Here is a 12466-nt window from a genome sequence, read left to right as displayed (position 1 = left end):
CGCGCCCCAGCCCGCGCCCAGCCCCAGCCCGGCCCCAGCCCCGGCCCCAGCCCCGGGGCCGCCCGCGCCCACGCGCCCCGACCCGGACCCTGCGCCCGGGCTGGCGGTCCTGGCCTCGGGGGCCCTGCCCGCGCGCCCCCCGCGCCCCCCGCGCGCCTCCGGGCTAGGGGCGGCCGTCCCCGCCCGCGTCCCCGCCGCCGTCCCCGGCCTCCCTGGGGCGCGGAGTCCCCGGGGGTCCCCAGCGCCGCGCTTGCCCCTCGCCTTCGCCTTCGCCCTCGCCCTCGCCTGGACACGATTCCCGAGCGGAGCCGCCCCAGGATGACCACGCTGGCCGGAGCCGTGCCCAGGATGATGCGGCCGGGCCCGGGGCAGAACTACCCGCGCAGCGGCTTCCCCCTGGAAGGTAAGGGAGGGCCTGCGCGCGCCCAGCCGGGGAGCCGGACCCCCACCCCACCCCCGGGGGCTCCCCGGGCTTCCCCGCAGGCCCTGGGAGGGGGCCCAGCCCGGTCGGGCGAGACCCCACTCGACTCCCCCTTGCAAGCAGCGCAGCTCTTTCTGCAAACCCTGGCGGAGCTGGGCGGCCGGGCCTGCTGCAGGCCTCCGCTTTCCTTTGCAGTTTTGGAAATGCCGCGCTGGGGAGGGGGTCAAGCGGCTTCTGGGCCCCCCCAAAGCAACTTCTCCGCATTCCCTCCGCCTCCCAAGGCGTCTCAAAATCGTCCAGCTGCTTCCATATTTGCTAAGCTTTTGTTAGCTCCGCAAGGAGATTCTTGCGGGTGCAAAGTGTAGTGGCAGGCGGGCGGGCGGGCGGGCGTGCGGGGCACCGTGCTTGGAATCTTTAGTATTAATTGATTCATTAATTAGAGTTCCATTCATCTCGAGTGGCATCTGGAAGTTTCCGTAACACTTTTGGGTTAACTGCCTTTCCTTCACCCAGAAGGGGCTCCCAAGGCGGGAAGACTTACAAGTCCGAGCCCTTCTGGATAGTTTGTGAGGTTGGAGCGACCGAGCGGGATGCTGATCCGGCGGGGCCGGCCTTCAGGCAGGGTCTAGAGTAGAATGTCATACCCTGAAGGTGACTAGAGGGGAAGGGTCTGTGCACAGACCTGGCTGTCGTCTCTGTCCCAAGGTGTAACAGGTGACAGGCGCTGCCACCGGAGACTCTTTTCCGGACCCTCTTTGACCTTTGGCTGCTGCATTCTTAGCCAGAAACCCCAAGGACTGTCAGCTCACCCCAGCTCCTCAGAGAGGGAGCAGATCCAGTTGAACAGGGTTTGGTGTGAGCGGAGTTCCAGAAGGCCAGCGTCTGGGTAGACTTTTCTCTCAGCTCAAGATTCTGGCCTCAGGGTCTCCCCCCTTCCAACACTGCCACTCTCCGTGGGCCCAGAAGGAAGGCAGTTTCTCTGGGGCAAGTTAAGTGCTCCCGAATTGCTTAATAACTTGAACAGATGTGGTTGGAACAGGGTCTGGGGCGGGCAGCCGGAGGCCGCACAGTTGCAGCGCTGGGGCTGCAGCGGCCGATTGTCCAGAAGAGTGTGAAGTTGGGGGGGCTCATCTTTCCGGGGCTCTCTGTTCTCTCGCGATGACTTTCCTCTGCCTCTCCTTTCGCCTTCTGCTCCCAGTGTCCACTCCCCTCGGCCAGGGCCGAGTCAATCAGCTCGGAGGGGTGTTTATCAACGGCAGGCCGCTACCCAACCACATCCGCCACAAGATAGTGGAGATGGCCCACCACGGAATCCGGCCCTGTGTCATCTCCCGCCAGTTGCGGGTGTCCCACGGCTGCGTCTCTAAGATCCTGTGCAGGTACCAGGAGACGGGCTCCATCCGCCCTGGTGCCATCGGCGGCAGCAAGCCCAAGGTGAGCGCGCGGGTCTGGCCCTATAGGCCTCGGGCCCTCTGGTCTCCCGCTCAGGGAAGATGGGGCAGGGGGCAGGGACTGTCCTGGGGGGTTTCCCCGAGGAGTTATTTTTCAGGACTGGAAAGGGGTGTGTGGGGTGTGTGTGTATGGTGGGGGTGGGAGGACTCGGTTGCCACCTGGGCTAAACGCTAAGGGAAGACTCCAGCCTTCTTGCAAAGGAAATACAGCATTTTAAAAACTGTTCTAGAACCCTAGAATACTCATGAAATCATTTTAATAGGCAAACACCTAAGCATGCAGCTGCATGTGCCCACCTGTTGCTGGTTTCTTCCGCAAGAGTTTTCCCAGCTCCCACACACTGCACCCACCCTCGCCAAACCTACTCTAAGGAGCCACTTTTGGTTTTCTAATGGTTTCTCTCCCACCTTCTGTCCCCAACCCCCTTCAGTCCGAATTGTCTTCAGGGAGTTAAAAGCTAGGGTGATTTGTTTTCTTTGTGATGAGCAGCTGAGCTGGCATTTAAAAAGCAGTTTGGTACTATCTTCAAATTATTTTGGTTCCTTTTTAAAAAATGAAAGAGTCACACTGGCTAAGGCTCAGTGGGAGGGGATTACCTAGGGTCTGCCTTTTCTTCTGGATGTGGGGAAAATCCAATATAATTTTCTAGTTGCCACAGGGCAAAATCAGAAAGAGGGTTCTGGTAAACTGAAGACTTCCAAACACCCTGCTCCACCCCCCACCTTCAGCTCCTTTTGCACCTTCTCCAAGAGTCTCTGGAAATTACTTTCATTGAAAGAAAGAAAGAAAGAAAAAAAAAAGAACCAGTCTCTCAAATTATCCATATTTGTTATACTCTGATTAATTTTTTTAAACCTATACCATCAGCTTTTGCATTTCATTCTGTTCTTCAATTTAGCTCCAACCTTGTGCTTTTTGGGGGAGAGATACAAGTTACAGATCTAACCTGATTTTTTTTTTTCTCTTCTCTTTCAAACATTCCCCCTTTTTAGTTTCATTTTCCAGTTGTTTCTGTGTAAGGAGTTGACTTTTCTTATTTTCAGGGATCAGAAAGCACCTCCCCCACCCCCACCCCCACAAGATGTTATAAGTCTTGTTAATGTATCTTGATCGTCCAAGCTTGCCTAGGGGGGAAGAGGGTCTCCAGAGGTGGGGCCATCTCTCTTCTACCCCTTCCTGAAACTGAACTGCCTCACAGAGCTGGGGTCCTTTTGCTAACAAGGGGGACTTCCCCAGGGGGTGCAGGAAGGTGCATCTCACAGGGCTTGGAGGCCTTAGGGCCTCCACATTTGGCCCTGAGTACTGGGTACCAACGCCTGCCTGCCTGTTCTCTTAAAGCAGGTGACAACGCCTGACGTGGAGAAGAAAATTGAGGAATACAAAAGAGAGAACCCGGGCATGTTCAGCTGGGAAATTCGAGACAAATTACTTAAGGACGCTGTCTGTGATCGAAACACTGTGCCCTCAGGTACCAGGCCCATTAACGTGTTGGAGGCGCGGCGGCCAGTCGCTGTTCCCCCTGGGGCGCACGCAGGGGGGCCATCCGAGCCGTAATCACCCCAAAGATCCATCTGGGCGATCTGGAGGCAGCCGCTCGCAGGGCCCTGAAACACTCCCGAGCCAGCCCCGGTCTCGGTGTTTCAGGAGAGGGGCTGAGCTGCTGGGCCCGGGGTTGAGAGACCGCCAAGGGCTCCCCGAAGAGGGTTTCTGTCGAGGAGGCAAAGGCAGGAAACGCGAGGCGGAGGCCAAGCGTTTATTAATATTGATGCTCCCTTTTAAAGAGAAACAAATGTTTGGGTAACCCCAACCGAAGGGAGATGGGGCTGCGCCAGCCCAGGCTTCGCCGGGCGGCCGGGGAGGGGAGGCCTCGCTGCGGCCGCTTCTTCCGAGAGTCGCAGGGACCCTCCGGCGCCCCGGCAGCGGGGGAGGCAGAGGAGCAGCGGGCGCAGGGGCGAGGCGGGGGCGCGCGGGAGAGTTTGTTTTTAATTAAAAGGAAACTCCCTTTCCCCCCTGCGAGAACGAGATATTTCAGAGTATGGATTTGTTTACCAGACTGGGATCTGGAAAAAATAAATGGGGGAGAGTGCATTTTCTTTTGATTTTTTTTTTTTAACAATAGGAAACGATTCTGCAGTTGAAATTTAAACCCTGTATAGAGCCCGGAAAAAAAAAAAAAAAGGTTGAATTGCAAGGGATGGGTCCGCTGCGGTTCTTCCTCCCTTGGCGCGAACCGCGGAGGCCCAATCCCCAGGCGGTGGTAGGGGCTCCGGGTGGGCTGGCGGGCAATTCTCTTCGCCTGGAGACTTGGCGCCCGGGCTGTAGGGCGGAAAGGGGAGATGCTTCCCGCCGGGATGCGAGGGACGGAGACGGCGGCTCCCGGCTCTACCTCGGAGGTGCGGGCTTCCCGGGCTCTGTCCCCGGGGAGCTGGCAGGGGCAGGGGGCTGGAGCTGGGTGAGGCGGTGGAAGACCCAGGAGCCCCAGGCTGCAGGCGCGAGGTGCGGGGCGGGCCCGGGCCCCCCTGGGCGCTCGGGGCGGGAGGCTCAGGCTGCGCGCTCCCCCCTCCTCCCACCTCCAGTGAGCTCCATCAGCCGCATCCTGAGGAGTAAATTCGGGAAAGGCGAAGAGGAGGAGGCCGACCTGGAGAGGAAGGAGGCGGAGGAGAGCGAGAAGAAGGCCAAGCACAGCATCGACGGCATCCTGAGCGAGCGAGGTAAGCGGCGGCCGGGGCGGGCGAGCCAGGGCCCTGCGCCCTCACGTCGGGGCGCCCGGGTCAGGGGCCTGCTCGCCCGCTTCCACCGCACCCGGGGGAGGCCGCAGGCGCCCCGGGACCGAACACAAAAGAGCTCCTTTTTTTCTCTTCCTGCGTGCTAAGTCTTTCTTCTGCACCGCTCTCCCCGCCGGGGTCTAGGACCCAGAACTGTGGTTTGGTGCGGGGCTACCCTCTTGCCCTCGGTGGCGGCGGCTAGGGCGGGCTTGGGGGGCAGGGGACGGCGGGTGAGCCTCTGGAGGCCGCAGGACCTTTGTGCTCTCAGGAAAGGTCCAGATCCCCAGGGGGTTTCCCATCCTTGGAGGAGAGGAGAGGAGACTTGGACTCGCAAGTCTTTGGGGGCGTGCCAGCCGCCTTATGAGTACATACGTAATACATCATAGATACACATATGTAAGTTGGTCCTTACATTGGTTTTCAAATGATTAGGGCTCGATGTCTGTGTGTGTCAGGGAGTATAACCGGCCCAAGATGTGGATTCTTGCGCCCCTGGTGTTGGCACACTGCCTCCACCAAAGGTGCAGGCCACCTGCTCCGGCCGCCTGCGACCTGTCATCGCCAAAGAGAAAGGCTCTGGTCAGGAGCCATCAGTACAGCCTACTTCCCGGATACCTGCAGCAGAGGGTCCTGGGAATCTAAAGGTGTCCTCCCCTCCCCCCCCCAAAAGGAAAGTGAACCAAGTAGAAGCTGAACAGGAGAGGGGTCCTTGCAGCAGTTCCCTGCTCAGCACTCTCTGCCCGGGGATGGCTGCGCCTCCACAAAGTGGCAGAGGGCCGGAGGCGCCTGGCGTCCCGGCTGCCGCTGGAGTTGCCGCTTCTGGGCCGGGCAGGACTCTGGTGGGTTGAGTTGAGCCTTGACTTGCCCTGGAAGGGTAGGCGGCAGTCCAGGGGGGCTCGGACACTCCCTGCGGCCAGCTGGGTCCCAGCCCTCAGCACGTGGCCTCTGGAGTAGGACCGCGGGGTGGGTGGGGGAGAGCTGGTCCCTTTCCTTGCTCTCAGGGCCCAACCCCGGCGCAGGGCAGCGGCTTTACAAACCAGGGCAAAATCTGGGCAGAACCTTGAAGAGACACTTCGATTTAGATGTGAGAAACCCCAACAGCTGATTTCAGGGATAGACAGAAGCCTGGATGCTCTGGCTCACGCGGGCAATCAGGAAAAGACACCCCAAACCGCGACAGGTTGGGCAGGAGGGACAGACGCCGTTGCTTTCCTTACAGGCAGGGGACTCACGGGATTCTTAGCGTAAGCCCCTCCTTTGGGGGGGGGGTGCTTTTCTGCTCCAGTCTCTGAGAGGACACCCCAGCTCTATTCCAGGCCTCCAGGCAGCACAGAGGTACTGGGGAGGGAGGAAGGAGGGAAACCAGCCAATCCCAAACCCAACGGGCCGTGTGGGCCGAGGGGCAAGAAGCCCAGAGCTCCGGGAGAGGCTCAGGAAGGAGGCTTTGCTACTTGTTGCTGGAGGCGCCGGCGGCAGACCCGCCGCTCCCTCGCAGCAGCACAGGCAGCCGAGGCCCAGGAGACAAAACGCCCCAAATGAGCTGGTCAAACATTTGTACAACTTTTCCAGCTTTTACAAAGAAGGCCTTCTCTACACAATCTACACTTGGAGATGAACTTGGGAGACAAAGCCTGGAGAGTCCATTGAAACTCACACTTTAGCTCGGCCCAGACAAAGCTCCAGCTCGCAGCAGCTTGATGTGAACAAAGGAAGGCAACCTTTTTATAATTCAAGGAGAAAAGAAGAGAAAACAGCCCCACAAAGGGCCGAGAATAGACATTATGGGCTTGCAATGAGGGATGAATTATTCAATGAGCTCCAATAGCTGCTGCGCCAGGAAGTTTTATGGACTCTCCAGCGTGGAAAAAGTGGCTATTTCACCTACAAAATGTTTCTAGTCTTTTGGGCCGTCGAGCTGGGCCGGCTGCCATTCAAGGGCAATTGCTACCATTTTTAAAATCAGAGTATTCTCCCCAGCGGGGGCTGTACCGTTGAAAACACACACACTCCGCAGAGGCCGAAGAAGCCTAATTTAATTTGGGGTTGTCAGAGAAGATGCGGGGTCCCTCCCTCTCTTCAGCGGCCCTAGCTCCCTTTCCAGAGAAGCCCGGGAGGGCAAGAAGGGAGAGAGTGAAGTGTAGCAATGGGAAGTCCAGAAACTTCCAAGCATTGCCTCTGTTGTTTGGGCACCAAAAGTCACCGGCTGCCCCGCTTGTAACATAGAACATGAATGTTGATAAAATTGATAAAGCGACCTGAGCCGGGAGGAGAGGAGGCTGGCTGAGAAAGGACTTGGGGTGCCCCGAGCAAGGGTGACCGCGCTCTCTGGAGGTTGCAGCGAGGGGGATGGAGAGGGGGGCGGCTTTCTAGGTGTGGGACACAGGACACAGGCGCCCTGGAGGTCAGAACTGCCCTGGTCTGTCTGTGCAGTGCTCGGCCTTCTCCTGGGCGACCCCTTTCCCGCGCCCGACCCGAGAGCTGCTGGGTGCAGGCTCCCTGCGCGCGCGCCCCGCGCCCCGTGCGCCCTGGACACCGCGCACCCCTCCCGGGGCGTGCTCCCTGCGCCTTGGCCCCCGCGCGGAAGGAGAAGGCTGGGGGGCCCGGGACGGCAGCCCTGCACCCCCCGCCTCCCCCCTGCGTGCTCCCGGCCCTCCGGGGCCAGCACCGAGGTCGGGACGCGCGCAGTCGGAGGAGCCCAGCCCCGGTCTCAGCATCGGGGGCTGTGGGCGCAGCCTGCGCGGCGGCCACTCAATGGGCGCCTCTGTTCCTCCCCCGGCGCGGCCGAGCGGGCCCGCGGGCGCCGCCACAATGGGTCTGCCCCCACCCCTGCGCCCTGCGCCAAAGCGCCGCGCCGCCCCCTCCCCTGCGCTCCGGCCGGCTCGAAGCTTAGCTCGCCGGGCTGCAGCCGACTCAATTGCCTCCTTTATGTCCTTCTCACTTTCATCTAGACGCAGCCCGCCTCCCCCCCCTTCTCCTTTTTTTTTTTTTTCCTCTCTTGCCTGAGGCTCACATTAGTGAAATTTCTGCAACCTCCCCCCATTTTTTTCTTATTTTAAAGAAAGCCCTTAACACAAAAGCAGTGACTAATCAATAGAAACTGCTCCTTCATCTCTTCCTCCTCCTCCTCCTCCTCCTCCTCCTCCTCCTCCTCCTCCTCCCCCTCCCTCCTCCTCCTCCAGCAGGGTGACGCTTTTCCTGTTTGTGAGTTTTGGGAAACATTTTTGCTTTGTGCCGTAATGGAATTAGAGGACAGATGAGGACTGTAAACGGGACACGCGACGGCAAGGCTCTCGCTTAAATATTTAGATGCAACGTTACAATCACTGACTTGTTGCCGCGGCTTTGAAGTGGCAGCTCGGGAGCGCAGGGGAGGGGGGGGGAGGCCAGATTGCCCAGTTGCTGTTTTGATTGGGGCTGGAGATACACTTTCACAGGACTTGGCTCCCCCCCCCCTTTAGAAATCTCCAGTGAGCGTGGGAGGTTTGCAACCATTTCGGAGATGAGGCTGCGAGGCCCCCAGCGCAGGTCGACTGGGGCGCACCCTCCCTTCCTATCTCTCCCTTCCCGCTTGACGTTTACGAAAAGCGGGTCTTCTTCTTTTTTTTTTGTTTTTTTTTTTTTTTTTGAGAAAGTAAAAGTGACAAAAGTTTTGCTCCAGTCCCGTTGTTTGTGCACTTGTGAGCTTTTCCGCAATGAGTGGGACGCCCTCGGCTTTTCAGGGGCACAGGAGGGAAAGCAGTTGGGAGCGCAGAAAAGTTTGAGAGGCCCTCGGACTATTTCATTTCCAGCGGAATCACGAAAAGGGCACTTTGTCATTAGCGGGGCTGCTGCGGGCGAGGGGAGCGGAAGGCCGCTTCACCCCCGACTTTGCGGGGGAGGATGTGGGGGCGCAGGGGTGGGGGGCGCAGGGGTGGGGGGCGCAGGGGTGGGGGGCGCGGGGAGGCCGGGCAGGCCCGGAATCGCGGGGTACAAGCTCTTAGGTTTGTGGCCTCGGAACCCTTATTAACGCGGACAGCCCACTCTCCCAGTCCCTTTGCCAGGATCCCAAATCTGACCCCGATGTCGCCTCTAGTCTCTTGAGTGAATTTTATATTTTCTGAAGCGCTTACGATGCCCAGCAGGGAACTGGCACCCATTTAAAAGTGTCCTGGAAGTATCAGGAGTCGCATTAAATGAAAACCCCACGCTGCGTTCTTTTCAGGGATGTAAAAGTAGCGATTTTCTTGTTGGGATGATTAAAAAAGAAAGAAAGAAAGAAGAAAGAAAGAAAGAAAAGAAAAGAAAAGAAAAGGAAAGAAGGAAAGAAAGAAAGAAAAAAAGAGAAAGAAAGAAAGAGAAAAGGAAAGAAAAGAAGGAAGGAAGGAAGGAAAGAAAGAAAGAAAGAAAAGAAGGAAAGAAAGAAAGAAAGAAAAAGAAAGAAAGAGAAAAAGAAAGAAAAGAAGGAAGGAAGGAAAGAAGGAAGGAAAGAAAGAAAGAAAGAAAAAGAAAGAAAAAGAAAGAGAAAGAGAGAGAAAAGAAAAAAACAGCAGAATTCAGGTCTTGTAGATTTTCCTTTTTTGCTTGTTGGTCTTGTTTGGTTGGCTGCTGTATGCTTACTCTCTAGCCTTATTGAAAACATGCAGATTTTCTAATTAATGCTTGAAATCGTATGTTTATTTTGGGGCTTGATTTGATTGTTGATAGCACCGGAACGGGGGATGTCGGGGCTTCAAGTGCGTAATAATTACTGAAGGGTCATTTAAGAGTCCCCAGGGCTTCGCAATAAAACCCACCGGGGCGGTGAGGCGGAACCAGCAAGTGCTCCGCGGTTCAGGAGTGGGATTTGCCGAGATCAATCAGGTGAGGAGGAGCGTTGCCACCGAACCCAGTCGCACTATCCATGCATAAATATATTTGGAAGACAAAAAAAAAAAAAAAAATCCTTTCTAACCGAGAGGTTAAAAGTTGAAGTCGTACCTAGCAAGGAAATAGCCAACGAAAATTAAAAGTCGCAGCAGCAGCAGCAGCAGCAGCAGCCACAACGAGTGAGCCTGGGGACCGGGGACAGGGAAGGGTCCGTTCTGGGGTTCTAGACAGGTAACTTATTTATGCGGGTAAATAAAGATTAAAGAACCATTAAGAACGTACATATATAACTAACACGACACTAACAGACAATTAAGCAGTCAGTTTAATGCCTTATCTCACCGGCTGCTCTGGGGTTGTTTTACAACTAGGAATTAAAATCTGAAAAGGAAGTTTTCAGCAGCTCTGGCCAAATATTGATTAAGTAGCTGTTTGTTGATAGCATTGTTACGCATTAAAAGGCCGGGATCGCGGCCCCTCACTGGCCATCTTCTATTGTGAGGGATTCTGAACCACAGAGATCAAAGCGGGATCATTTCAATTTATCTGTCTTGGAAAATCCCCCTTTTCCTCTGAAACCTCTAAGGAGGATTGACCAAATTCTCTTTAAGAAATTGGAACCCAAACCAGTTACATGTCGTAGGTTTGTAGAGAAGAGATTCGTGGGGTGTTTTTAATTATCCTATGGTGATTTCTTGTTTGGAGCTTAGGCTAAGATGGTGAATTTATCATCAAATAGATTCTCATTTTTGAAGGGTGGCTGGAGGCATGGAAGCTACTATCCGCCTGTCCCTAAATTTCTAAGTGTGGAACTTTCACCAAAGTTGTCTTCTAAGCTGCAGTGATGTAAAGGAAAGATGTCAGATTTTTTTTTTTTATGTAAAGCTGGGTGGGGAATAATTAAATACACGGGAAACTGGGAGTTATACTGACTGCATTTCTCTGCATGTGTTTGTATATTTGTGTGTTTATAGATGGTTACATGAGTCTCGTGTATATTTTTACCCCCGCCCCCCCGCCCAAAACGTAGGAGTAGATTCGTATTTGTGTGTATAGTTTGTACATCGTTAGAGTTTATTTATAAGTTCGTCACTATGAATTATGCTGGCAGTAAACTATATCCAGTTGCACAAAATAAAAGCTCATTTGTCCAGTGGAATACACTTTCTAGAGTCACCAGAATTTGAGGTAACAGCACAGCCTCCCAATTATTATTCAGTACTGCTGTGGAGGGCTAGGAAAAAATCTTTCCCTGAATGATTTTATGACTTTTCAGCTCATGATTTTTAGATGAACTATTAGACTTTTTTTTTTCTAGAGCAAGAATTCAATATATTTGGATAGATTTTTCTTTTATTGTGAGAGCTAAAATTCCTGCAAGGGCTTTTTTGGAAATACCATCTCTGTGCTTAATTTGCAAATGCCAACAAATCACTGTGAGGTTGTGAAATTTATGCCAGATCCAGGCTTTGGATATTCAAATGTGCATCCTAGATCTGTGTTTCTGAATCCCCTTCTCTGTGCCTATTGCGGAGCTAAATAATTGTGCATGGGGCTATTTATCTTTATTTCATTTTGTTTTTATTCTTTCTGGTTCATTCTTGAACAAGATAGGTCTTGATGTATAGAACCTCTAGTGGATATTTTCTAATGCATTTTATTATAATCTCCCAATTAATTAATATTTTACCTATGCTCAAATGTTCTTTGATAGAGTTCCAATCATTAGAGTGTAGAGAACTGCCTGAAATGGATTAAGCTGGAAGTGTGAGTCAGCTCGGATCTGTTATGGTTACCCTGTCCTGGGTCCAGATGCAGCATTAGAGAGTTCTTTGTTGCATATTCCACATGTACATGTATATTTTGTATATGTACGGAGTTAAAGTAACTTTTCTCCTTGGGTATCAGGCTCCGTGTCCATGTACTACTGGGGAGGGCAGCAGGATTGAGCTCCAAATTGGACCTGATGTCAGTACCAAGGCAGAATTACTGATTCAGGGACTGGCTTATGTCAATGCCATCTCAATAAAGTTGGGGAAAATAAACACGATTTTGATATTATAGTAAAAACAAACAAACAAACAAACAAACAACAAAAAGAACTGGCTGCCTTTATCTGAGAAACTGTGATCCCAGAAAATGAAAGGGAATTTCAGAAGTTGCCCTTCTCTTGGAAGATCACACCAAGGTAGGAACAGAGGACCATCTTCTGCTCTGTTGGGAAAGATTTTCTTGCCCCATTGCTGCTGGTCTCTGGTAGAGAATGTCACATTCAGCTGTCAGCTCTGTCTTGCAGTGTTGGGCCAAACACGGAGCCCCAGCAGCGTTGAACTTTTTTGCTGGAATCAGGACATCTGTCTCCTAAGAAAGCTTTCTCTCAAATGGTCTGTGTTAGGATTATGCTCTCAAATAACGAGAATAAATGCAATTTCCAGTTTGTAACTGTAAGGAACATGCACCATTATCAAAATGCCCATTAACATTACAGAACATCTATTCAAGGGAGATGAGTTAGAAACTTCAGCACTGTCAAAAGGAGATATGAAAACCATGGAACATAGTTGCTGAGAATGCTCGAGGAAAGGTTTTATGAATTCTTACCTTCAATGTCTGTTTTCTTTCCTTCTTGATAAGAACTAAGAAAAAAACTAGCAAACAACTTCTGCTATGGAAGTGGCCACTTCTCTTTAAAGAAGAGAGCATATGTTAATAAAGGGTGAGGTAAAATTTAGAATTTGATTTGATGCACATTTCTCTTAGGAAGGAAAATCCTGACAAAGAGTTTTACCTTGCACGTTGCATGCAGCAAAGTTTGTAGCATTTGGATGTTTGCTGCAGGATTTTAAGCAAACAACAATAACAAAGAACGGCTTCTCTTTGGGGTGAAGCGACTTGATCAAAGTAGTCTGAGTTTTTGTGCCCTCCTTACTGCCGTGATTGGGAAGTCAATCTTCCTCAGTAAAACAAATTAGGACTCATGACA

The 12466-nt window shown here is 53.2% G+C and overlaps 1 protein-coding gene across 2 annotated transcripts in view; it reads left to right on the top strand.

Annotated features, from left to right (window-relative positions):
• The first annotated feature begins 318 nt into the window (after positions 1-318).
• The window catches only part of PAX3 (paired box 3), a 95929-nt gene continuing 83781 nt past the window's right edge, over positions 319-12466 (top strand). The window contains exons 1-4 of one of the 2 annotated variants that reach the window (XM_041737597.1): positions 319-403; positions 1620-1855; positions 3215-3341; positions 4450-4584. In XM_041737597.1, the coding sequence (XP_041593531.1) occupies positions 319-403; positions 1620-1855; positions 3215-3341; positions 4450-4584 (583 nt within the window). Of the gene's footprint in view, positions 404-1619; positions 1856-3211; positions 3342-4449; positions 4585-12466 lie in introns of both variants that reach the window. The other variant, XM_041737596.1, reaches the window with a different exon arrangement.

This window comes from Vulpes lagopus, chromosome 22 (genome assembly GCF_018345385.1).
Source record: "Vulpes lagopus strain Blue_001 chromosome 22, ASM1834538v1, whole genome shotgun sequence".
NCBI classification, from domain to species: Eukaryota; Metazoa; Chordata; class Mammalia; order Carnivora; family Canidae; genus Vulpes; species Vulpes lagopus.
The sequence above is the reverse complement of the archived record's forward strand: the minus strand, read 5'-3'. Positions and strand labels throughout refer to the sequence as shown.